The sequence below is a fragment of the Ruditapes philippinarum genome, unplaced genomic scaffold, assembly GCF_026571515.1.
Source record: "Ruditapes philippinarum isolate M1 unplaced genomic scaffold, ASM2657151v2 ctg1261_1_1_1_1, whole genome shotgun sequence".
NCBI lineage: Eukaryota > Metazoa > Mollusca > Bivalvia > Venerida > Veneridae > Ruditapes > Ruditapes philippinarum.
Window position 1 is genome coordinate 1 of NW_026858541.1, and position 27,890 is coordinate 27,890.

General features: G+C 32.7%; 1 protein-coding gene across 1 annotated transcript in view; it reads right to left on the minus strand.

Moving 5' to 3' along the window:
• Positions 1–647: 647 nt before the first annotated feature.
• LOC132753547 (cilia- and flagella-associated protein 74-like) overlaps positions 648–27,890 on the minus strand; it is a gene marked incomplete at its 3' end in the record, with an annotated part of 61,114 nt that continues 33,871 nt past the window's right edge. The window contains 19 exon segments of the mRNA XM_060744024.1: positions 648–709; positions 1,944–2,012; positions 4,549–4,563; positions 5,454–5,477; positions 8,107–8,234; positions 8,621–8,750; positions 11,018–11,106; positions 11,501–11,690; positions 12,601–12,765; positions 13,149–13,268; positions 13,853–14,018; positions 14,629–14,754; positions 15,268–15,413; positions 18,266–18,298; positions 25,082–25,234; positions 25,712–25,812; positions 26,075–26,250; positions 26,761–26,894; positions 27,425–27,598. Coding sequence (XP_060600007.1) covers positions 648–709; positions 1,944–2,012; positions 4,549–4,563; positions 5,454–5,477; positions 8,107–8,234; positions 8,621–8,750; positions 11,018–11,106; positions 11,501–11,690; positions 12,601–12,765; positions 13,149–13,268; positions 13,853–14,018; positions 14,629–14,754; positions 15,268–15,413; positions 18,266–18,298; positions 25,082–25,234; positions 25,712–25,812; positions 26,075–26,250; positions 26,761–26,894; positions 27,425–27,598 — 2,201 coding nt within the window.

The following is a 27,890-nucleotide window of genomic DNA, read 5'->3' on the forward strand; positions in this document are numbered from 1 at the left end:
CTGACGTTGGGGGTTGATATTTTGGGGTTTTTATTAGTGATGTAAAGAGCTAGTTAAAAAACAAAGTTACCCACGTAACCCTAAAATCATGCATGAATGGACCTCCAGTATTCCTACAAAAGTAAATCCCTAAAGGCACCATATGACCTTTACACAGTTCCTCTTACTTAAAACACTACCATTAACCTTAACCATGCCACCAGAATAAATCAAGGTCAAAATATGATTCACTCCTAGGTTCCATACTGTTTGATGGACAATTTCCAAATTTAAATCCTGATGTCCCTAAAATTGATAATGGACAGATAACAAGCCCTTATAAGCCGCATGCTTGTTCCAAATGTACTCTTCATGAACTTAAAAAATATAACAAATTAATTTAACATTTTGAAAAGGATGTAGAACAACACGTCAAGAACACCCGAGTACGTTTAAGCTACTTTACTCATTTACTGGTTTATGTTCATCAGGAATATACAGTCATTTAGAAAATTCAGACTTTAAGGATGCAAAAAGTGGAAACTAAATATTATGTGACTTTACTATATTTGGAGTTAATTTGGAGGTGTAATTAAAATGTAAGTTTAATAACCATGTTTGAGTACCACATATAATAATGACGGGTGATTATAAGATAACTTACATCATATCCAGCAGGTGGCGTCCATGTTATAGTTACAGGCTTCAAGATACCAGCCTCTACCATGCCCTGAAATGTACACATTTGTTCCATGTAAAATTCTTACAATACATAAAATAAAAAAAATGTTTCGTTAGTTTCCTAAAATGTTTTAAATTAGGAATTTTCTACATTACATGTATATCTTAAAATAGTAGAAGACCTTTCAAACATGTATAAGATATAACTAACCTATTTTCGAACCAATTAAAGTGACTTGTTAAGAGGGCTCATAATTAAAACCAAAAACACTCGTACACAACCGCTTATTTTATAAGTCCCCGAACTTTCTGCTTGGCCAATAACTAGGAAAGACTTATCCGGTTATTTGACTGTCAACATGGCTGGGAAAGGTAAAGGTCACTGACGACGATTATTTTTGACCATGTGGGATTGGGAACTACAAAATTAACTCATATCATAAAGATATTTAGAGACTATTCAAGTATTTTTTCCTACCACCAATCCTGAAATATTTATTTTCATACCATTCGATGAAAATAAATCCTGTGATTTATAGAATAAAAAAAGTTTTGTGTTTATTATATACGTTTGTCTCTTTTTCGACATTACAATTTGAAAGACTTCCCCTTTAATTTTGTGTTTTTGCTGAATTCCGAAGAAAGTAGTCTGGCACGTTACCAGATAAAATACTGAAAATATGTTTCACTGCAGTGAAAAATAAATTCTTTCCGTGAAATAACTTGAAATGAAAATACGCATTTCATTTCATCAATATTTCATTTATAAGTACATGTACATGTATATAATATATGTTTGGACCTTTAAGTCATTTGTTACAGACTTGTATTAAAACTTGTATTCCAACGAGTTTCATGAGCTTTATAAAATTTCTGTGACTGGTATAACCCTTAAACTGCTGGAACCAAGTGATCAGTCATTGCTACTAGTAAACCCACCAGGCCTGTCTGCACATCTATGTAGTCGAACCAGGCGCTATACTGTTGGTAGCTAAATTTTTGTATTTTGATACTGAATTCCCTAAAACTTATCAGGAATTCGGCAAAGTGGGTTATTTTTAGGTACAAGCTAACTTTTACAGTTATAACTTCACGGTGTACTACCCATCACAATAGATTAGTCAACCTGTCACGCTAATTTTCGAAGCTGTTACTGTAAAAGTTTATGTACCTGTTATTAGCTGGGAAAAACCCAGATATTCTTAATCCATTATCAAAAGTCGGCAGCTTAAGAGTATGAAGTATTGTTCATGCTTATACATATAAAAAAATGCTATAGTTACCTTCTGTGGCTCAATCGTAAAGCCTTTTGGTGCTATCAGTTGAACATTTTCAAACGAAAATTCACCATTCTGGAAAACAAGGAAAAAAATTCATTACTAGAATCAAATGATGAAATGTGTACAGCATAATTTCAAACATTTTAACTTTGTTACATATTGAACTTGCATAAGACTTTAAAAGTTGTTTGTTTTTTTTTTTGTTTTCTTTAGCCACCATGAATGCAAGTTTTCCTTTTTCGGCCATCACTTCTACATGTATGCGTGAATCCAAATTATAACTCAATCACTATTTACATCTGATTCATCCATGGGGACTTGAAATTTTATCAAATGTACTGGTATTCAATAATAACAGAAGTACCCCAAAAATACACTTATATATCGAGATATCGTTTGAATATTTCTGTTTATATCAATCATTTGATATAATTCTAAGTTGCCATGATTCATCCTATTTTTTTACAGGAAAATGATTCACCAAATGTTATGACCATTGGTGACTTTTTAGCTGCACCTGAAGTTATATATGGTAGATTCATTTCCTTGTTTACCTGTAAGATTCCTACCGTTTTTATCTATGAATAGCTGAATAATAATGGTTTGTTTACTGTTACCATACTTTCACAGGAGACAATTTGACATTTATATATTTTTCGTTAAGACTTATTTATAGATATCCAACATACTGTTATGTAAATAATGAAATAATTTGTACCAGAGAGTCAGAGGAAAGAAAGAGGACTCTACAACCAACACCAAATCATTTATCTACAGAACCACTTAAAATCATACACCAATGTAAATGGAGTTTGCTGGATCATTGTTAGGTTGGCATGCATAATGATTAGTATAAAAAAAAATCATTTTTCAAGTTTAAATTATAGTAAAGGCAAGGTAAAACCATAGATTGCCCAATAATAAAGTAAGGCAAAGATAGTAAAATCATAGATTGCCCAATTAATTCTAAAATCTAACTCTTTTTTTTGAGAAATTTCAACAGTGGCTTTTATTTGTACCCTAAGTAACCTGCTGAATTTGTGAAATGGATTTGACCAGCTTTGAATTTGGAACAGTCCATTCAAAGTTAAAATATGAAAATGAAACTATCAACATTTTTAGAGCCTTAATGTTGGACAGCACAGACGAACTGGTTATCCTGTTTCATATATCAGTGGTATCAAAGGGCTTTAGGCTAATCATTTTTTAGTCCCAGCAGGTTAAGGGCCTACACTGCTATAAATTTGACATTTCCGAGTGGGCCAAAAAAAAAGAAGAAATCTTTGATCTGTCAAAATATTATGTCTATTTATGACAGGTATAGTTTTACATCTAGTTTTATAACCAATGTATTTGTCAGGAAAATATTTGTGAATTAAAACCAATCTTACTGAATAAGTAAAAATATTTACAATTTTATAAATGGATTAAGTTCAAAAACACTGCTTTATCCATTAATAGGCACGAATGCAGTCACTGCCACAACATTGGGAGCATTTGTTAGTGCTGTCATAGGGACAGCATTCAGTGCTTGATCATCATTAGAAGACAAATTTAGGCCTGAATTCAAAACAGTTGTAAGTCCTTTATTTCATATAAGTTACTGCAGTTTTGCAGTTTAAACCTTAAAATGCCATTCAGAAATTTCACAAAGGGGAATTATTAAGTCAAAATCAATGCTAGAGTTTTGTTTCTTGAGTAGTGAATTGTCCGAAGATATGTGTGAAGTTAAGGCAAAAGGTGCGCTTTATGAGAACTAAAATTGCTGGTTTAACAGTAACCAAGTGTTACCCTGATACCATGATAAATAGATGAATAGAATAGCCCTCATTTCATTGAAAAATTAAGCTAAATATAAAACACTTGATATATTACTTGTGTTATTGAGTACTAGAAAAAATTTCAATTTTTATCATTTAAACTTTTTGAGAAATTTACCGGAATTGGATCCTAAATATGTGTATCTTAAAGATATATGAATGATAAAAAAGAGCTTACATGTAACCCACACAAAACACACACTGCTTGTTCACCACAACAAAACATATATTTTTGATAGTTCAATTTTAATATGTGCAAACCCTTCAATTTTATTTACCCTTAACTTGCTGTACCTAAAAGTATTAAGCCTTTGCCACCTATAAAAAGCCACGCTTTAGCCTGCACATCTGTAATGCCTGACTGCAGTCTGACCAGGCTCTATACTGCTGGTAGGTCAATTTTTGTATTTAGATATTGAAATCACTTAAACTTTGATGGGGCTCTTCAATCAACTACAAAGCTTGTGGCCAATCCAATACCTTATAAAATTTAGCAGGTTAAGGGTTGAAGATAATGGATTTTATACAACCAAAATACAGCAGTCTGACCATTGGAGCATGGAGCAGTCTGGCCAGACTCTGAGATCCCTACTGCTCAATTTTTAAATTTTTGATACTGAAATCCTACAAATGTAACTCTCGATAATTAAATCAAAATTCCAAATCCTGTAACACGTGTTCAACTAGATAAAAGATTTAAGTGTTCTTTATTTTGCGATGCAACCCTTTTCCATATCTTTTTTTTTTTTTTTTTCATTGCATGTAAAGTGACTGTGTGCTTGAATTACCCGTATTGCCTTATCCTATAATAGAGAAACTTGCATAAATATTTCTATAGCTACACGGCAATCTTTCTGTACACAACTTAAACATCGCTGCCTATCATTCACTGGCAAATCTTGTAATATTTTCATTTTTCATCATTTACATAAGACAAAGCACATTAAACTATAAGAGGACTTAATTAATTAAGTTTCATTTCAAAATTCTATCCCTCCAATAATTGTAGAGAATACTAGGGAACAAAATCAATCGTCCATTTTGCCCACTGTTGTCCCACAGCCTGTACGGAAAAGTTAAAATTTTCAAGAATTTGCTGTATAAATATCATACGGACATAAAGTTAAGAAATGCTTTAGATAAAAACGGACAAGTAAGTCAACATCTTATTTTGCCAGCCCTGCTCACTGTAAGTATGTAATTGTGCCAAAAGACCTACTAATTGAGCCATTTTTCAGATTTAATTCTTATTTTGAATATAGAAATATCAATAAGGTACATGTACACAACTTATAAGTTTTTGACAGCCCATGGAGAATATATTTCTAGTTAATTTAATATTATTACAGCTTGAAACATTATTAGATATGACTGATCATTTAAATACACTAAATAAGTCAAATTTTTATCAATCCTAAAACGCATTTTAACATAACATTTAAAAAATAAACTTGAATTCATACAAATAAATAATGACACTCATGTCAGAAAATTTAAGAAAAAAAATTAAACAATTTAAACAGCCAACTGGAGGGAGCCTATTTAATGACTAGCTCAGTAGTTATTTAAAGGGTTTCATTTTTTTCTCCTATATTAAGTGACTAAATATAACATAATAATATAACATAATATAACATAATATAAATATCTTCTCATTACTGAACAGTTAAACAGTTAAATGATATGAGTTTACCCGATATCCTGGTTTTGGTGGATCCTGAACATGTAGCAGACGGTAAAAATTACCCACAATGCATCAGCCAACAGGAAGTGGATTAAACAGAAGAAGCATGCATCACAAACAACAGGAATGGAAGGTTTTTTGGTAACAAAAGAGAAATATTATTAAATGAAAATAATGTCAAAACTTTGATCACAACTACTGTGAACACTTGCAAGAATTTTCTTTTTTTCCAGGTGAAAATTGAATTTTTAATGAAACTTCAAAAAAAGGGGAAGTAACTTTGCTTTGAAAAACCAACTATATGGATACCAAATGAATAACTTTAAAAAATTTCCAGTAATATTTTAATAAAATAATACTTTGTACATCACTATTGCATTGGTTGTTATAAAAAAATGTTTACTGGCCATATTAATTATTTATTATCTAATCAGTTGTAGATAATACAAAAATAACTATCATTAATACGAAAAGAAAAAGTTTTTCATGCAAGTGTACACAATACCAAAATGTTAGCCAAAAGCTATATATAATATCATATAATATAAAAAGCAACTATATAGAAGCAAAATTATATAATATATATTAGTTTGTTAAAAAGCTGAACTGTTAATATAATATAACATGATAACTTAAATATGAAATAATGAATGCCCCTTTTCAGGTTTCAGTCTTAGATCCCTGGCCTGTCGACTTATTCAAATTATCAGATAAGTGAATACAATAAGAATTTTACAACAACATAAGTAACTTACTAAGGTGTTAAGTAAGAAATTCAAATTTAATGTTTTTAGACTTTTGGACCTCAGTGGAGTTCCTTAAAGGTGTTTTTGAACAGGCAGCTAAAAAATACATAACATTCTTTAAGTTATCAAACTAAAGGGCATCCATTAATACACATAGTTAAAATCTATCAAATATAAAATACTATGAAATCACTTTATCATTTCAAGGTGAAATTTTTGGAGTAGTCAGGAAATGGCGAGAGAGGGTTAAGTTTTTAAGTTACTACTCGGACATTGTAAAGTTCATATGGTCAAGACATCAGTTGCCCCTCAAAAGATAATTTCAGGCCCCAATGTGTACCCAGAGTGAAAACAAATTTATGGCTACAGTTTTACCTTAACCTTTTGCCTGTTGGCGACAACTATTTCTACCCTTGCGCCTGTTGAGTCCAGAGAGTGAATTTCATAATCTTTATTATGGTAAGGACTCAAAAGGCGTTTATAAATGAGCCGCGTCATGACAAAACCAACATAGTGTGTTTGCGACCAGCATGGATCCAGACCAGCCTGCACATCCGCACAGTCTGATCAGGATCCATGCTGTTCGCTATCAGTTTCTCTACTTGTAATAGAGTTGGTAAGCAAACAGCATGTATCCTGATCAGACTGCGCGGATGCGCAGTCTGGTCAGGATCCATGCTGGTCGCAAACCCATTATGTTGGTTTTGTCGTGACGCGGCTCAAATATCCTAGGTAAAATGATTCCATAGTACAATATATTCTAAAGTTTAAAGTTACACTATCACATCTCATATACATGTATCGCAAAGCAATATATTTGTTACAGAAGAGACGATGTTACATCAGCAAATACGTGCAAAACTAGCATCATTATTAGGTGAATATTAATAAAAATAGATGGATAAATTTGTTAATTATCTAAATTAGTTAATAATCTAGATTTGTTTTAGTTAAAAAAAAATTTGGGACGATAATCCATTTTTTTTTTTTTTGATAACAAACATCCTTTAAGTACCTGTGTTTAACAGGGTATCAGAGAAAAAATTTAAGTATTTAACCGTATTTAAGTTATGGCTGAACATTTAATTCAAACTTTGTTGTAATACTTCAAGGATCTTACAATTTGACTGCCAGTACTGACCAGAATAACTCCAGGGTACCTGTTTACAGCGGTAACCAGGCTCTGCCGAGTTTCCACTAAACAGTTACCCAAGATCTAGATATTCCTGTCTGGTACAAATGTAAATGACAGCCCGTGTTTGATTTTTCTTGCATATTAGATGTTTATTATATTTTGAAAAGAAATTATTATCTCCTATTTTTTTTTACCAATCACATTCAGCCTTAGCTTTATTGTCTTTTAGCCTGCTTGTACACAGGTATCAAGTTTAAATTCAAGACACAGATGTCTGACAGATTAAAAAAGAAACCTCTAAATATAGAGATACTACATTCTAAAGTTGTTAATTCTAACTAAGATTATTCCGTATACTTTTATACTTGAAACTTTATAAATTACAATGCAAGAAACAAATTGACATTTTTATTTTAAAAAAATCTAGTTTCTGGTATTATCATTAAAACAATTGCTATTATATAATAAAATTGTTATAACTTTATCATATACAAATTATTCTGACATTATCATTCAAACAATTGCTCTTCTGAGATAACCATAAAATCAAGTTCGGGTCTGAAGTTGTCATTAAAAAATTGCGATGCATAAAAACTAAGACAGTGTAAATGTTATAAAGTATGTTTAACAATGCAACAAAAGACTTTAAACACACATTTGTTAACAATAAAATCAAATCAGCAATTCAGACTTATTAAATTCAAACAGTTTCATTGTATTGAACAGTTAAGATTATTGGGAAAAGAACATGCAAGTTAACCGACACGATTTCAGTTCTTACCTTTTTCTGACTAACGGCCATGGTTCTAACACAGCCAATCATAATATCTCTACTGGCAGGCTGGTATGCATCGTCTTTAGCCACGGATCTGAACGTCATTAAAACTGTTGGCAACTGCAGTCTAAGATCTAAAATGATGAAATAAAATAAATTGATTAACGACTATGTTGTTTTAAGTAAATTTTAGGATATAAACAAGAGTTTTTATAAAAAAAAGAACATCATGTTTGACCTGTCTCGGAGATTTTCAAAGATTAAAACAAAAGCTTTGCAGTAATTCAAGATTATTTTCAGACAAAACATCATATTTATATTTTAGACATACTGCAACTTTAAATCACATACACTGAATTTCTCGCCAAAGTTATTCAGTCCTTCATAATTTGCTAAAAATATTTCATTGAAAATTTTCAAAATAAATCTTTCATTAGGAATTCAAAATGATTATCAAAAAATTATTAAAAACTCATGAAATTTCTATGTCAAATATACAAATATGTCAAAGTTAACTAACCTTCCTCGTCCAATTGTGGTAAAGGTTTCACAGCAAGAGATTCAAGTTCTGGTTTAATTGGGTCGCCGCCCTCTAAAAACATGATGCGTTGCTTAGAAATGCCCTTTATCTGGAACGCTTGACATTCCTCCTGTTTAAAAGAAATTTCATTTTATCAGTTTATCACATAACCATGAAATCTATAACCCTTTACCTGTCTTATATCACATAACCATGAAATCTATAACCCTTGACCTGTCTTATATCGCATAACCATGAAATCTATAACCCTTGACCTGTCTTATATCACATAACCATGAAATCTATTACCCTTTACCTGTCTTATATCACATAACCATGAAATCTAAACCCCTTGATATGTCTTATATCACATTACCATTAAATCTTTAACCCGTGACCTGTCTTATATCACATAATTATGAAATCTTTAACCCTTGACCTGTCTTATATCACCTAACCATGAAATCTATAACCCTTGACCTGTCTTATATCACATAACCATGAAATCTATTACCCTTGACCTGTCTTATAGCACATAACCATGAAATATATAACCCTTGACCTGTCTTATATCACATAACCATTTAATCTTTAACCCTTGACCTGTCTCATATTCACAATGGAATTTCCCAGCTTTGAATTTGGAACAGTCCATTCAAAGTTTAAGGGATTTCAGTATAATTTATATAAAAACTTGACCTACCAACAGTATACTTCAGACCATACAGATCTTCACCTAAGTGCAGTAATGGGTTAACTCCTTATATAGTTTAATAGAAGTTAAACCATTACTGCACTATAGTGACTAGATGTGCTGATTGGCCTGACTGTACTTGGGGCAAAGGTTAATTACTTTCATTTCCAGCTATTCTAGGGTTAAAGTGAAATTATACTCATTTTTCTCATTCATTGGGCTGAATAAACTATATATTTTAAAAGATTGACTGGGTAATAAAATGGTGTTTGAAAAATGTTTAGGATAAAATATAAATCTGCTTAAAATACAAAAAGACTGCCCCATCCTTTTTATAAATTGTACATTACAGGTAATTTCTGATGAATATTTACAGAAATGTGAGTTCTTTATCGTTCATGTGAAATAAATCATAAAATTGAAAGGAATTATGACAAAATGTAAAGATATTTTGATATCCACCAGTTCACCTACTATTTACATTTGAATAGGCATTATGCCACTTTAACAATTACATAAAACTAAATAAGTCTTTGTTAAAGGGGGGGGGGGGGGGGGGGTGGAGGTGAGGAAAAAAAAAAACCATTTTGGACTTTTCTAATATATCTATAGAAAATATTTTCATTAGGTTACAATGATAACTATAAAAACACAAGTTTTTCTTTTGAAGTCCTGAAAAGGATGACTTACATTTTTGAAAATGTCTAGAAAAATAGGAAAGGCATTGTTTAAATAATAAAATAGGAAATGTGCTGTAAACTACCAATTTTGTCACAGTTTGCAGTATTTTATGAAAAACAAATACTATGTAACTAAGGATATCATATGTTTTTGCCAAAAAAATGAAACAAAACAACAAAATCTATCTCTACGAATTCTTTTGAAACAACAGAAACTTAATCTTGTTTTCCGTATAACTTCAATAACAATAACAAAATCTCCAATGAATTTATTTGAAACAATAGAAACTTCATATTGTTTTCAGTTTACCTTAAATAAAACCTCTATTCAATGAATATCGATTAAACATAATAAATAGGGAATTTAGCAGTTGTTTGACCTTAACATTTCTATTTACATGAACAATATGTTCTATATTAACCCTTCACCTGTTGAACTTTTGATTGGGTTTGTACATCACACCAACACAGTTTAGGTCATATGGCGACGTTCCAGCTTTACTGATGGAGGAAGACATCAGGTGCCCTTCTGTGCATTATTTCAAACACAAATGGGAACCCAAGTAGAACCACTGACCTTCTTAAGCTAGATGGATAGCTTCCTCACATGAAAAAATCTGAAGTCCCTGTCTTGATATGAACCCAGGTGTTGACGGGCAAGTGGTTTGAAGTCAACAACCATAACCACTCTGCCACGGATGACCTCCGTTGAATGTTCATAATGGACTTGTCCAGCTGTGAATTTGGAACTACTCATTTCCAGTTTAAGGGTTTTCAATAAAAAACTGAAAATGGGCTGTTCCAGATTAAGCAGACAACTGTATATAGTATATTATACCCTTTCAAGAAACTTCCAAATTCAAACAGAGTAAAGATCTGGCAAAAATGATCCCTTGGTTATGCTATTAAGAATAAAATACATCAACACTTGATAATTATCAAGACCTTGTTAAATTGAAATTAATATTCTACAAAAATAAGTGCCCAAGGAATAATAATGATTTTGGAGTACTTTTGAATTACCTTTCCAAATAATTCTATTTTAACCCCATCTGAATAGTTGTCACTGGCATGATCAGGGGCAAAGGTCACGGTAATCTCAACATTTCCTCCTGAAAAAAATATACAAAATAGTGATTCTTTAATATTTTCCAAGATTTTATTTTGCATATAGTTAAATTTCTGTTCATTATTTTTTTTTGCCACTTCCACGGCAAAAATATCTCAAAGTTCAGTATCACAATTCAGTGATCACTAATTATGAATGATCATTTATTATCAGTAATAAGTAATTATCAGATATTACTAATTATCAGTGATCACTTATTATCAATGAAATTTTCATTGATCACTCATTTTCAGTGATCACTATTTATTAATGATCACTTATTTTTAGTGATCAATAATTACCCGATAGAAGGAAAAACATGTCTTATAATCAAATAAATTAATAAATTCACAAATAAATGAAATAGACAAGTGTATATAACTGTTACAGCATCTCACCTGGAACTATAGTCCCTTCCGCTGGTACAAGATCAAATACATTTTGACCATTATTGTTCTGCACCCCTACAAGTGTTTTAGATTTGCCATCGAGGAATTTTGGCAGTTCTTGAGCGTGGGCATGCCGTAATAAAGACAGGCTCTCCAATCGTATAGAATAATCTATCGATAACGAAGAGGTGTTTTGCATCTGAAAGAAGAAGAAATAATTCAATACAGAAATAGATACAGTTTTTATTTCATAAAAAGCTACATAGAGGATATTGAATATTGAATAATTAATGAGCCGTGTCACGACAAAACCAACATAGTGGGTTTGCGACCAGCATGGATCCAGACTTGCCTGCGCATCCGCGCAGTCTGATCAAGATCCATGCTGTTGGCTTACCAACTCTATTACAAGTAGAGAAACTGATAGCGAACAGCATGGACCCTATCAGACTGCGCAGGCTGGTCTGGATCCATGCTGGTCGCAAACCCATTATGTTGGTTTTGTTGTGACACGGCTCATTTATTGAACAACAAGTTGAATAAAATTATATAATACAAGCAAATCAATTATACATGTATAAATATTGTAAGGTATAAGAATGATGACCCCAACACTCTCACAACTATTACGGACTGAATTCCGGTAAACGTGGTTCAGCAGTTGGAGCCTCAAAAAAGTTTTTTATACACATGTATATATATATTATACAAGCCTCTGTTTACAAGCCTCTGGCCATTTATTACATAAGGTATCCAAAACACACATTTAATGAGCACCTGAGTAGAAACAATGATGTTTCGTAAGCCAACTTACTAATTAACCAAGGAGGCAGTGATAATTTAGATAATAGTCTCCTGCAGCAATCCATCAGAAATATTATATTTACAAACTGCTTAGTAAGTGATAATTTACAACAATCTGGAATATTTTAATAATATTTGATATTACACCAACTTGTTTTACGTCAATACTTTGAAGATTGTTAACCTTTACAGAGGCTCTATGCGTGTTTTAAGTAAGTGCAAAAATGTCATATTGTCTTGTACATGAAAATACACTAATCCCTATTTTTTTCAATATATTCTTATCAGTTCTATGGAATACCTACCTTAAATGTTTTTTCTATGTACTCTCCTGCAAGAACAGCCCCCATATCCATGACACCGTCTTCTGCTATAGCAGGTGACAAACTGATAAGGGGGCTCACTCCTTTACCAACCAGGTTGATGTGTAACTGGGCAGTTAGGCAACTAATACTAAGAGTTTCTTGAAACTGCAAAGACATTTAAATCAGGTTTTCAAATGAACTTATCACATCATTTGTTTCACATTATTTTCTTAACTGACAGATTCAAAATATCAGTCAAGTTACATCAACTGTGAATAGAGCCTAAAGAATAATATGAATCATACATTTTTTTCTTTTCAAAATGATTTTCAAAATATGTCCTGTGTTGTTGACAAAAAGCTGAAAACTTTTTGCTACTATATTTTGTATGTTAAAATGCAAATGGATACCATTAAATAAAGGGAAGTAACTTCATGGTATCAGACACATTTCTCCATGAAGAAGGGAGATAATCTCTTGAATAAAAACTTTGCCAGAAAATTTTAAAAAGCTGCTTTAAAAAAAAAGAATTTAAATAAATCACTTACCACTCTGCCAGCACTTGGAGTAAATGAAACTAACATTGTATGTGTTGCATCAGGGGGAAGAACTCTAAATGCATTCATCACTTGAAATGGACCCATAGTATCTAATGCAGTTGCTGATAACTAAAAGTAAAATGTATGTATCATAATATTACAATCTGTCCACTTGTGAAAAGAGTGAATTTGCCTGCTCTTTAAATATGTCTCTTGGCATCTTATCTGTGATATAATGGCTTCACTATCTGTAATCCCCTTTCAAAATTCCATATGATTTAGTTTGTTATTTGTCTTCTTGTCGAGGGCACATGTCTTATTTTACTTGGGGACCAATTATACCCCTTTACATGGAGTGGCTGGAATGGCACAAACATATCCCATTGAAATTTACATTTCACAATTTTTATGTTTAAATGTAGAGTTCTGCTTGGGCCGGTACTTGGGGCATGGAAAATGGCCTGTGTTTTTCGGGCACATCCATGAGAGGGTTCAATAAAACTGAGCCTGCAACATTTTGGCAGAATAATGGCAGCCAGCATCAGGAACCATGTAAGACTGCATGAAAATGCAGACAGGCCTGGTTTTATACTGGTGGCAAAATAATGGCAGATAGCAATGTAGATTCTTGTCACACTACAGGAAATAACACAATGATTAAACTGGTTGCACAGTAAAAGTATTTAAATCACAAACACTTGATGAATATTTACCTCCTGAGTCCTGTTTGAAATATTCTGTATGGTAATAGACTTGAATATATTCTGTCCTAGGGATACTTCACCAAAGTCTGTGACTGTCCTTCCGCTATCAGAAATGACCACCAGAGGGGGCTTCACTGCTGGGCAGTGGATTTCCAGATATAGCGTGTTACTGGTGCTGTTGGTAAAACCAGAAAATAAACAGATCAATATTTTGTTTTATCATGCCTGGTCAGACTAATATAAAATAGGGATGAGAATGTTGAAGTAGCTAGCTCACTAGCAGGTTAGTCAACCAGGCAAAAAATTAAATTTTTGTTTAAATATTATTTATTTCAACTTGATTTGTAAAGAAAACTTTCAGCTTCCTGGAACTATAACCAGTCCTGATGCATATTAGGTTATACAGTTGTGCCCCAAGAAGGACTTATACCCATAACCCCTGTATTGAGACAAAGACACTTTAACCATTAGGCTGGCACTAGCCTTAAATGTTATTTTTTATTCTTCCAAGTATTACCATTATGATTTAAGTAATGGTGCTTCATGTACTGGTAGAGAGTTTAGCTAAAATTGTACATTACAATTTTCCTATTCACCAATGAAAGGGAAATAATCGTCAACAAACAGAATGTTTGCCAGATATCTGCTGCAATCAAGTGTTCATTTACTGTATAAACATTCCACAATGTTCCGTCCTATTTACAAACATAATCATTCAAGAAGCATCATATGCATGATTGTTTAAGACAAGATAAAAAGAAACTTTTAACAAAATATTACAGTACCTGTAAGGAAGCTCTCCAGGGTTTGTAGTTTCACCAGACGCAACGTAACATGGTACCGTCAATGACTGAAATTTACCCTTAAACTGTCGTAACAGGGATCCAACAGCTGCTGCATAGGCTGAAGAACTAAATAGTAAAACTTCAAATATCAAATACGTTTAAATGTATGCACACACTGGTAATGTGGTAAAGGGGGGAAATTTCCAATTTTGACTTTGGAGAACTCAGGATTTAAAACAAATCTATCAGATTCATACTTATTTCAAAAAAGACCATTTTAAACAGTCTGAAAACAGTCTGAAAATTAAGAATTATGTCATAATTAAGGATATCCTAAAGAATAGTTAATTCTAAACGTCTTTATCTATTCTAAAATTTTTTGCTCTAAACTTTGGAGCTCCTTCAAGGTACCAATCAAATTAAATGCCAAAGAATAAGTCTGGTGGTGATACATCCATTTACAAACAAAAACAACTTGTTCAAATGTTTTTTTCCCTATTTTTAGGTCTGTTATACTTATATAAAGGGGCCAGCTGATAAAATATTAGCAAATTGTAGTTCAAAGGGCAAAAAACAAATTCTCGCTGCATATTTGAAGGAAATCTGACTCATACTTTCAAGTTAATATTAGGCACGTACTCTTTGGTAATATCCTCCGGTTTAGGGGGGACTACAGGGGTTGGCCCCGTCACTGTCAGCATAGTGTTTCCAGGAGTTTGTTTACCTTTAGGAGGCCCTCCTTTAGGCGGGGCAGCACCTTTCTTCCCGGCTGCAGGAGCTGATTTCTATAAGTAACAAATTACACAGTCATATTAGTTTTCTTATATCTAGACCAACATAGTGGGTTTGCAACCAGCATGGATCCAGACCAGCCTGCGCATCCGCGCAGTCTGATCAGGATCCATGCTGTTCGCTATCAGTTTCTGTACTTGTAATAGGGTTTATAAGTGAACAGCATGGATCCTGATCAGACTGCGTGGAAGCGCAGGCTGGTCTGAATCCATGCTGGTCGCAAAACGCATTACGTTAGTTTTGTCATGACACAGCTCTTATATATTTGTACAGCCATTCTTGCGTATAATTGACAAATCTTTTGAAAATATTCTTCAAAAAAAGTTTTAGTTGTCTAATCAAATGTAAAGACATTCAATTTTGCATGATCTTTGTATATAATTGATGAAAATATAAAATAAAAAGCTGACCTGAATTTAAAGTCAAACTTTCACTACAAAATGTCTATGATCAGAGATGTTCTTCTCAGTCACATGTCTGATTGTGGTTACAAATACATATGTACTGCAAATTGTTTTGTGACTTATAATAACAAAAAGAAATTATTATAGTGAAAACAATTAGTTCAAAAGGACTTTTAATCAAAAATTGTTTAGACAAAATAAGGAATGTGATAAAAAAGATAAACTGATTGTTAAAGAAATAACTTATTATTGAACATATTCAAGTTATTCAACATATATAAGTAACTTTTACTTCGATTTTTTTTATTATACACCTTTATGAAGAAAACAAAATGGATAATATCAAACAAGTATTATGTACATGTATCAAAAACCCTTTTGTTGCCTACTCTATGTGTTTTTTTTTCCTTTCAATTTAAATTATTATCTATTTGCAAATAAGATGAGTAAAACTTTAAACAAGTATATCAAAATACTTGATCTTGCATGTAAGAAACAGCAAAAGACAAATGAGCTGTGCCACGACAAAACCAACATAGTGGGTTTGCGACCAGCATGGATCAAGACCAGCCTGCGCATCAGCGCAGTCTGATCAGGATCCATGCTGTTTGCTTATTAACCCTATTACAAGTGGAGAAATTAACAGCGAACAGCATGGATCCTGATCAGACTGCGCGGATGCGCAGGCTGGTCTGGATCCATGCTGGTTGCAAACGCACTATGTTGGTTTTGTCATGATGCGGCTCAAATGGTAGATATTACATTGTTAGCAACAAATTTACCTAATATCATGGAAACCCACAAACTGCTATTAGGAATCAAAGTTGTTGATCTGAGAATTCAGTCAAAACTAATTCTGAGTAAAAATCCCTACTTAGAGTTATAGTCCTTGAACAATGACCAACAATTTAATGATACAGGAGACAAGTAAAAAGATGCCTTTAAAATTCAGTACATGAGTTATGAGTCTTGAGAAAGAACTTTAAGTTATGACCAACTCCAAAGACGGGTGTGGAGTTGCTCATTAAAATTCTATACTTGAACCGTTGAGTGAATGACTTACAAGCAAGACCAGTTTCAAAGATGTGATAAGTTTCAACAGGATTCCTCTAAAAAAGATTTAAAAAAAACTTAACTAATTAACTACCCAAAACCAAGGCAGGAATAGTAGACTAAGGGTAGCCCCATGATTTCTTTGATAAAATGAGCTAGAAAACCACAACCAGTTTGTTTTGTTTTGTTTCCAGTTTTAGAAAGGCACTACAACACAGTTTAGGTCATAATGGCACTGTACCTGGAAAGATGATTTTGGCTTCCCTCGGGTGTTTACATTTTAACTAAAGTTAAAGCAACACTGGGGGTTAAATTCAAAACCACCTAACCTGCTGGAGCTAAGAGATGCATAGACTCCAGTTATTCAAACCCATTCAGTCGCCTTACAAGATCACGCAGGGTTTTATTGTGGCTGCAATTCTGATGCCTCAACCAGTAAAGGCAACCTGAGACTCTGCCACATGGGAAATTTTTCAAAAATATTGATTATGGTAGTTGTTTATGATCTTGATAGATGAAAATGATATATCTCAAGAAAACTAAAAGCAATGAAAAATAATACTTAAAAATCTATTAACAGTAAAAAGCAATACATAAAAATCTATTAACAGTAAAAAACAACAAGTCAATTATTTACAGGATATTGCATTTTCCTTCTCAAAATATTGCCTCTTTTTCAGGCGATAAACATTTTTCCATTAACATGTGGAGGTCTGAACCAAACTAAAGACGTAAATGAATAACGGTTATTAATATTAACGACTCCTACGTATATCCTCAATATTTTCCCTAAATGACTGCGTAATTGCATGATTACCAAAACTTTTTCAAGGTTAACAGAAACAAAATTACTCAGTCTCTATAATAATACCCTGTCAATATCGGTAAAAGCCTCATAATGAATTAAAACATAGTGAAATTTCAACATTTTTAAATTTTCAAAATAATCATCACAAGACACTGCGATTTCGTGATATATTACTTTGCAATACCAAACACTACGATATATGAGCCACATCACGACAAAACCAACATAGTTCGTTTGCGCCCAGCATGGATCCAGACCAGCCTGCGCATCCACGCAGTCTGATCAGGATCCATGCTGTTCGCTATCAGTTTCTCTACTTGTAATAGAGTTGGTAAGCGAACAGCATGGATCCTGATCAGACTGTGCGGATGCGCAGGCTGGTCTGGATCCATGCTGGTCGCAAATGCACTATGTTGGTTATGTCATGACGCGGCTTATATTTTGATACCAATTATCCCAGCACAATATATATCACTAATTAAAAAAAAAAAAGAGTCTAATTCATATAGAATCCAGCCACTGACAAAAAATTTCTATAATGTAATTTTCTCCCATTTTTCTATTGAAAAAAAAAGTTTACCTGGTATTTTCCTCTCACTCTAAATTTTGGTGTCTAAAATATTATAATATACAGATGAAAACTGTGCATGTGGGTGTATTTGTGTTTTCTGTAACGATTAAATTTCACACTCTCACATTTTACATTATAAAATGATCTGTAAAAGGAACTCCACTGAGGTGAAACTTTAACGTTAAAACATAAAATCTAAAATTCTTACCGGTCATATCAACTTTGAAATTTAAAGCCGGATAATATGCAAATGATAATAAAGAAATATATATCAAAGAATATAAAACTGAACATTGATTTTTTAAGCATGACTCTTGACCCGATTCAAGTTATATGCATTATAATTCACTTCATAAAAAATTTTGTGTGTCCTTCAGCATAATAAAATGAGTATTCGTATGAAATAATTATGAAATGAAGAAAGTGTATGATCTGAAAATTTGCAGACTACCAGTGTTATCCATCCAGACCTTCATCAAATCATAAATAAATCTCGAAAACAACTGTTTCAAATCCCGTCATGTCAAAAAAAAAAATCTCAGTGGAGTATCTTTTATAGTGTAAATTACGTGGAAAGTGAAAAAAAAAAAACAACCAAATAAATCAGTGCTCCATTATTTACTTCATACAAACTTCTCATTCAAGTTTTACATTACAAAAACTAAGTTTGACAACTAGTAAGAAAAACATATGCTCTGATTGGTCAATTTTAAAATTTAAAATTTCAAAACCAGCCAATCAAATATTGAAGTTTTTAATCTAGTCTTCAGATGCAAAGTTTTTATAATTTAGAACTTTTTTAATTTACCTTGCTTGAATCAGTCTTAATAAATAAATAAATAAAGAGAAAAATTATTGAGGTAAAAAGCTTTAAGATTTAACAGGATGTAAATGTTAGCAGACACCCATTTCTTTAAATTAAATATACACAATTAGCATATATCTCAAAAACTTATTGACTTTTTCTTTCCTTCTTAACACTTCCTCTTTGTTCATAAACACAGTCATATTGTTGACAATAACTATCCAACTAAATATTCTTATCATTAGCACAACCCCAGCTCAAATAAACACCAAGCCTACGCGGGCATTAACATGAAAATTGAAGCGATCCTTTCCACATTAAATAACAAATTATCAAAATTAGCAGATTTAAAGACACTATCAATAGCGGAAGGCACTATCTAAATCAATACAAGTATGATATTTCCTGTTGTTTTTCTTCTTCTTTTGATTTCCTCCCCTTATGCATAAGATAAAAAATGAAGTAAAGGACCTTAAATGGGTAAACAGCTATTTTTAGATTGTTTGTATTGGGCAAAATGCTTTGGGGTTGTTGTTTTTTTTGTATCATTATAAAAATTATAGTGGAGACCTTAAACTAACAGTCTCAATAATAAACTATTGTGCATGACACTTCTAGTCATTGCTAAATAGGCTAAGAACAAGAGCTGTCCGTAAGACAGCGCGCTCGACTTTTTTATTGCTTGCCAATAAAAAAAGTTTTTGCAGTAAAAGGCAATACAAGAATCTCTGTATTTTTAAAGTGAACAATGGCCATGAGCATTAAGATATTTAGTGAAGAATTATTTTACTGAATTGTGTGATACCCTTGAACACTGCAGGTTCAGTGGATAGGAATGAATTTTTTTAGATTTTTTAAGTTTTTTAGTGCTTGCCTATAATACAAAACATTGACAGTTAAGGGCCATAATTCAAATAAAATCTTTGACAGAATTACCTTCTCCTGGACATGTTTGGGAATCATGATTGTAAACAAGTATTCCAACTTTCAAATTAATATCTCAAACAGTTCAGTCAAAAAGTGGACTGGTACTAAAAACTTAACCAAGATTCTAAGTCGATAAAAGGCCTTAATTTTTAAAACAAATCCTTGACAGAGTTACCTTCTCTTGCGTACAGATGGGGGTAATGATGTGAAATAGCATTAAAAGTTTCAAAGCAATATCTCAAAGGGTTAAGGCAATAAGTGGATTTTACCCATATTCAATGTATTTTCTAAGTCAAAAAGGGGCATAATTCTGTCAAAAACCTTGACAGAGTTATGTCCTCTTGTCTGTTGATGAAGGTCGTGATGGTAAACAAGTATGGTCAGTTTCAAAGCAATACCTCCAATGGTTTTGAAATAAAGTGAGGTGGTACAAAAAACTTAACCAAGCTCAATACACTTTCTAAGTCAAAAAAGGGCCATAATTCTGTCAAAAACCTTGACAGAGTTATGTACTCTTGTCTGTAGATGGAGGTTATGATGGTGAACAAGTATGGTAAGTTTCAAAGCCATACTTGTAATACTTCTGAAATAAAGTGGGGTGGTACGAAAAACTTAACCAAGGTGTGACGCCAACGCCGACGCCGGGGCGAGTAGGATAGCTCCCCTTTTCATAGAAAAGTCGAGCTAAAAATCAGTCTTAATATAATATATCTTGATTTATTTGATATGGCATCAGAGGTGTGTTGTTTTTTTTCTTAACATTTCACGACTTGTAAGAAATGTCACCTCTTAATATAGAATATGTCAATTTTTTTGATATGGCACTAGCGGTGGCTTTTTTTTAACATTTCATATTGAAACATTAGATTTTTCATTAAATAAGAGAAAATTGCTTTTCTTATTTACAAGTTTCATGTGTACATGTCAAAATGTCACGATTCCTCTTTAACAATTAAAAGGAAAATAATCCTTCAAATTCACAATTTCAAGCAAAAATCTCTCTTTGTCTTTCTAAAATCTGACCAACCTGCGCCTCTTCACAATAACGGGGTGGGATGGGTAGGGGGTGTGTAGCTGAGTTCAGCTGTATATTTTGTTACAGAAATTTTTATTTCATTTAATTTTTGTCAGAGCATTTTAATGCGAACAGTTCTCTGACAATTTGGATGTCAGAAATTTCTCTAAAAATAAAGGGGTTACTTCACAAAAGAAATTATGTACACCTGACATGGGTTGCAACACCTGCCAATCTTATAACCAGGTTTTTCTGTTGAAAAATCCGGTTTAGTATAAGATTGAGTTAAATGCGATCATAGCTTATTTTTATTTCATTTTTAACAGTTATGTTTACACGAAGGCTTGTATAGTTACTTAACATAATGTTCTATCTTTATATCACTATGGTAACACAACATAATTATATTCCACAGAAATCACAGTTATTTATGTAATGTACATGCAGTCATTGAAACCCGTCTCTCAATTCACAAGCCTGAATTTTTATTCTGAAGTGTATAAAGACTGAAATTTCTCGTTTTGATCATATCTGGGAGGTTACTAGCCCAAATATATAAATTGTGAAATTTTCACAAGCCCTGACCTGAATTTACCAGTGTTTTACTCAACAGTCCAGGCTTAAGTGTGGATTTCAATGACTGTTTAACATGAATAATTATATACATTTCTATAGTTTATGCCGTCCCCTTGTTAAAAAAATTTGACAACAAAGTACAGGACTAATCTATCTGACATCTACAATGTCATTATCATTCTTTTTTGACATATACTTTTACACAATATTTTCTACACAATATCTTCCGATATAAAACTCATCCCAACACCGAAGATTATGTGACAGTTATCAACATCCAGACATTTAATTAAATACAATAAAATCAACCCTTCCAATGCTAGAGATGTACATGACTTGCATTTGCCACCTGCAGAGTATAGTACCTGCCAGCCTTCATACATTTCCGTGAAGTCGGACAAGACTCTATTAGAGCTGTCATTGATTTAGTGCAAAGCATATTGACGATATATTGATATCGGACGACAAATATGGAAGATACACTGATATCTCTATATTATAATCTATAATGACTAGTCTATTTGAGCCGCGTCACGACAAAACTAACATAATGGGTTTGCGACCAGCATGGCTCCAGACCAGCCTGCGCATCCGCGCAGTCTGATCAGGATCCATGCTGTTCGCTATCAGTTTCTCTACTTGTTATATGGTTTGTAAGCGAACAGCATGGATCCTGATCAGACTGCGCGGATGCGCAGGCTGGTCTGGATCCATGCTGGTCGCAAATCCATTATGTTGGTTTTGTCATGACACAGCTCATTTATTGTCTAAATCGCTTTTGTACATGTTTAAACAATCTAAGTAAGATATGATTATTATTTACCAGAAAAATATCAACAATACATCAATATCATTTGTATCAATGACGGCTCTAGTATCTATACTGTCTACAGATTTATTTAAGCATTTTGATATTGAAACCCTTCACTTTGACAATAGTCCGTTCAAATTTCAAAGCAAAGGCACGTCAAATTTAGCACAACAAGGGTCTACATTTCGTTCAGTGTTCTATACAAGGCTATTATTACATATACTTTGATGAGTAATGAACAACAGTAGTGCGTAGATCGCTCTACACAAACATTCTAATAAACTTACATCACTATTTGACTCTGACGGCTGTATAATTTATAAAATGCAAAAATAAATCTATTTTTATCTTAAATCATGTAATACAGATATATAAAAGAAATATACAGTACAAACTCTGTGAGTTCACCCTTTCGGATGCAAAAATGGTACTTGTTACTATGAGGTGTTACTACAGAGTGGTAATAATGTAGTAAACAAAAGGAAAGACTGGATCATGATACATGTAAGGTTGGCAACATTGTCTTGACAATCGGTTTTGTACACTTTGTATTTGTCCGATCAATTGCCTAATTGTGTTTAAGGTAGTCTTACTTTGATGCTTCCCAGCCAAAAAATTCTGATATCGTAGCAAATCACTATTTCCGGAAGATTTGTTTTTATTCAAAATCTTGGGCATAAGATTATTTACAATCACTCATCATTTATCGCTTTGTACTAAATTCCGATTACAAACTGTTAAAAATTATTGAATACCAAAGATTATGAAAAATTACATTCCGGAAATGACCGATTAATTACGATATTGGCCGATGTTAGAAATTTATTGGCGGGAAAGCATTAGAGTAAGACTACTAAGGCGAAACAGCAGACGGGCACTATGTTGCCATTTGTTATCACTGTATGCCATGGATAGTGGCAACATTAAACAGTTCTAGCCGTTGAGATATTATGTTAAGTAATACAAGAGCTGTCACAGGAGACAGCGAAGCTCGACTAATAAAATGCTTGACGCAGTAAGGAGGACAAAACTATGAAAGAAAAATCAATTACGTATAATTAAGTATTAAGTTATAGTAAAAATATAACATTTGTTAACATAAATTCCAAGAGCAAGGGGAATAATTCTAGAAATAGTCATGCAAGAGTTATGGACCTTGCCACACAACATTTGTGTAATGATAAGAAATATATATTTGAAGTCTGAAGTATATATCTTAAAAAATAAAGAAGTTATTATATTTCTTAAAGAAAATCCTAAGTTCAAAGGGAGATAAATCTGTAAATATTGCTTCAAGAGTTATGAACATTGTCACATAAAATGTAAATGATTATAAGGAATAAGTATTTGAAGTTTGAGGTAGATACCTTTAAAAATAAAAAAGTTAAAATAAAAAATAACATTTTTCTAGTAAATAAATCTAAGTTTATGGGGAGATAATTCTTGCGATATTGGTGCTAGAGTTATGAACCTTGTCACATAAGATGTGGATGATGATAACGTAAATATATTTGAAGTATGAAGTTGATCCCTTTAGAAATAAATAAGTTACAGTAAAAAATAATATTTTGTATGGAAAATTCTAAGTTCAAAGGGAGATAAATCTAAAAATATTGGTGCTAGAGTTATGAACATTGTCACATAAGATGGGGATGATGATAATGTAAATATATTTGAAGTATGAGGTTGATCCCTTAAGAAATAAAGAAGAAACAGTAAGAAATAGTATTTTTTGAGGAAAATTCTAAGTTCAAGGGGAGATAAATCTGAAAATATTGGTGCTAGAGTTATGACCCTTGTCACATAAGATGGGGATGATGATAAGGTACATATATTTGAAGTATGAGGTTGATCCCTTTAGAAATAAAGAAGTATCAGTAAAAAATAGTATCTTTTAAGAAAAATTCTAAGTTCAAGGGGAGATAAATCTGAAAATATTGGTGCTAGAGTTATGAACCTTGTCACATAAGATGTGGTTGATGATAAGGAACATATATTTGAAGTTTGAAGTTGATACCTTAAGAAATGACAAAGTTATAGTGAAAAATATTTTACTGCACCAAAACTTTAATCTAAAATCTGGACGCGGACGCCGACGCCGGGGCGAGTAGGACAGCTCTCCATATACTTCGTATAGTCGAGCTAAAAATGAAATCTTGCTTCGCATAGGGTGTTGCTCAGGTAAGGTTGTAATGTAAATATATTAAGATGTCTTACCTATTTTTTTCAATTAATAGCTCATACAAAAATTCTATACCCTAGTTAAGTTTACTGTTAAGAACAGTTAGAACTACTTTTTTGACAAGGATCTATTTTTTTACCTAATTGGATGGGATTTTTTTTTTCAAAAGGAACTATTTTCTACTCTAAAAGGGGGAAAAACAGAACATGAACAGGCTCAATCAAACTGAGCCAGCAACATTTTCAATTTTGTCTTTTTGGGCACTTTTTGGGATACTGTTTTTTTTCTAATCTATAACTGGGAATTAACTTTTTGCTTAAGACCTTCATTCCAACTAAATATGTGTCCATTGGAAACACAGATGCCCAAATATTTGACTGCTTTACAAGTCTACAGAGGAAAAGCTTTTAAGCATAGTGGTCAATACCAAATCTATACGCCCCCCTCCTTAGTGGAAGTATTAAAAAAGGAACTATTTTTTTAGCACAATCTTTTTTTATAACATTTACCTGGGCTTCCTCCGCTTCTTTTTGCCGTTTTAATGCCTCTTTATACTCTTTATCTGCCTGCAGCTCCATCTGCCGCGTGGCCATTCTAACAGCCTCAGTACGTATTTCATCTTCATTCAATGTCGGTGCAAAACGTATCTGTACTCTGGTTTTCTGTTTCAATAGATAGAAATATTAGACTCAAGCTGTGACATATAACTAGCATGATTATGATATGGTATTCTTTAGGACTGTAGTAGAATTCTTAATAGTGTGGAAGTTTGAAAACATACAACTAACAAGAGCTGTCAGAAGGACAGTGTTTTTGACTTTTCTCAGCGCTCCAATTATGCTCTCAAATAAATGTATGAAGTTTCAACCTATTCCCCGTATACCAACTTGCATGAAAAAATCTTAACCACTGTGATACAGAAATTTTAAAGATACATGTATTAATTTAACTTAATTGATATTGTCACCTGAAAATATGCCCCCTATTCCCTCCAATCTCACTTTTACACCCTCACAATACTTTAATTTTTATTATGAGACCCATAACCAACAAATCAAACTTATCAGATCTCCTATATAGCTTACATCATTATTATTATACTATAAATAAGGACTATAAATATTGATGATAATTATTACCTCCCCTGGCTGGATAGTCCCAACAGATGGCGATATTGTAACAGGTGCACCTTCTGGTACCACAAATTCAAATGAAGTCGGACCAACAGGTGCAATTTCTCCTAAAAATTTTTGAAAAAAGATAAAATAATATATAATTTATACAAACTGATAAAAAATCTACATACAAAAAAATAAAAATGGCCTTCAGAGATAATCTTACATGTATTATATGTATTCTTTCAGACACAAAAGAACACTGTTGCTTAAGCTTGGAAATTTAAAAACTCTGAAGGATTATTCAATCACTTTTACTGTCACTTTGAGGAGAGGATCAATTACTGAAATATTGAAGAAAAAGTTACAAAGAAGTAGGATCAAAACCTTTTCCAATTCTAGGAACAGGGTGTGTAAACTCGTTCATGCTGGTGTGAGAGTTGATCACATGAAGTCCGGCTGTAGACACATCGTAAAGAGACGTGGCGGCAAAATGGATCACTTGGTGTGAAAGATCCAATGGTGGGAGAACGCCAACGCCTTTACACTGAATTTTAAATTCTCTGCAAAAAGAATAAAAAAACATTCATTTAGGCACATTCACATAAAGTAAACAGTCATTTCAAAAAACAACCCACCTGTGAACGCATTAACACCTTCACATTGTAATCATTTTGAATTTTTTGGCAATAAGTAGGAAAGTCTGTACTTCCGTAAGTCAGTTTAAAAAACAACTTCTGTCGGAATAGTGATTTTATTAACATTCATTAAATGGCTTCCTTGTTATGTTAACACATATAATTATTCTAATTTGAATCTCTGAAATAATAACAAAAACAGATAGCAATTATAAGTTTTTATGTAACAGTGCTAGGACATTGTACATAACAATTCTATGTTAACAAACAAGGATTGGTATCACTAACATAGCCACATATAAAAATAATTCTAAAGGAAAGTAGATCAAAAATATGGACAAGATTTATGTGGTCCATCCAAGCAAGCAGACCAAGTGCAGGTAGCAAATTTTGAATTCTGCCACTCTAAGAAGAGAATATACAAATCATACAAACCTATTTATCAGAGACTTGCAGTTAAGTTCAAACTTGTAGTCTCTGGCCTTTTTCGGGCTAAAAATAACTTCTAGCTCTATCGTTTCTAGTGGCAACAATGTTCCGAACCCGTCATTTGGCTGTACCTCTACATACTGAAATAATGAATAAAGTTATAACCAGCTATTACCAATTTCTCCAAAATTAATCGGCTACTTATTCAAAATGATTTCCAAATCAGCAAATGAATCCCTATTGAGGTAATAAGTTTGACATGTAAACGATATGAGGGAGAAATGAAACACATGGCAACTATAAATTCAATTTAAATACCACCTTGCTAGCGTATAAGAAAGAACGTTGGACTATAAATCAGGTGACCCGTGTTTGATTCCCAGACAGTGCATGTAATTTTCATTATGATTGATCATGAAATCCTATCAACAGTCATTCCTACTATACCTATGCTTTGGCTTGTAAAGAAGTTGTTAGTTCCTTGTGAAAGTGAAGGCAACTAGTACTGGTAAAGTGTGTGACATCGTGCCAAGGAACAATGCAGTGGCTGAACTGGGCTCTGGTGAATTCAAAGTGGCTAACTCTCATGATCCTAAGGGTAAACTACCAACACTACCACCATTCAAATTAAATTTTTTTAGAAACATGAAAAGAAACAATGTAGGTATACCTCAGGATGACCAACAAAACCAAACTCCTGTGGTAAAATTGATTTATTAGTAAGCTTGATTGTAGTTTTTGTAGATTCGTAGATCGTACAGTCTCCAAAGTTAATATCTGTTGTATCGAACACCATGTCCGAGTTTGTAACCACAGCAGTCACTGTAAACGGCACTGGAGCAGTCTGCAATACATAATGTTTATATATACATGTACAGGCATTTAATAATTGGAAGGGCTTAATCTTATGTTGCCCAACCCATTTGCTTCTTGTTATAAACTCTCATCAATTGTACGATATCTAACATGCACTTGATGCTATAAAATATGTTTAAACTAAAAATAATTGGAAAGTTTTGCCACATGTGACATGAATATTGTTCAGACTTAAACTTTCTATTTTTTATTGACAAATCTGGACATTCGGTACCCTTTTGTTGCATTATTTTTCCCTGCAAAACATGCACTTTGAAAGA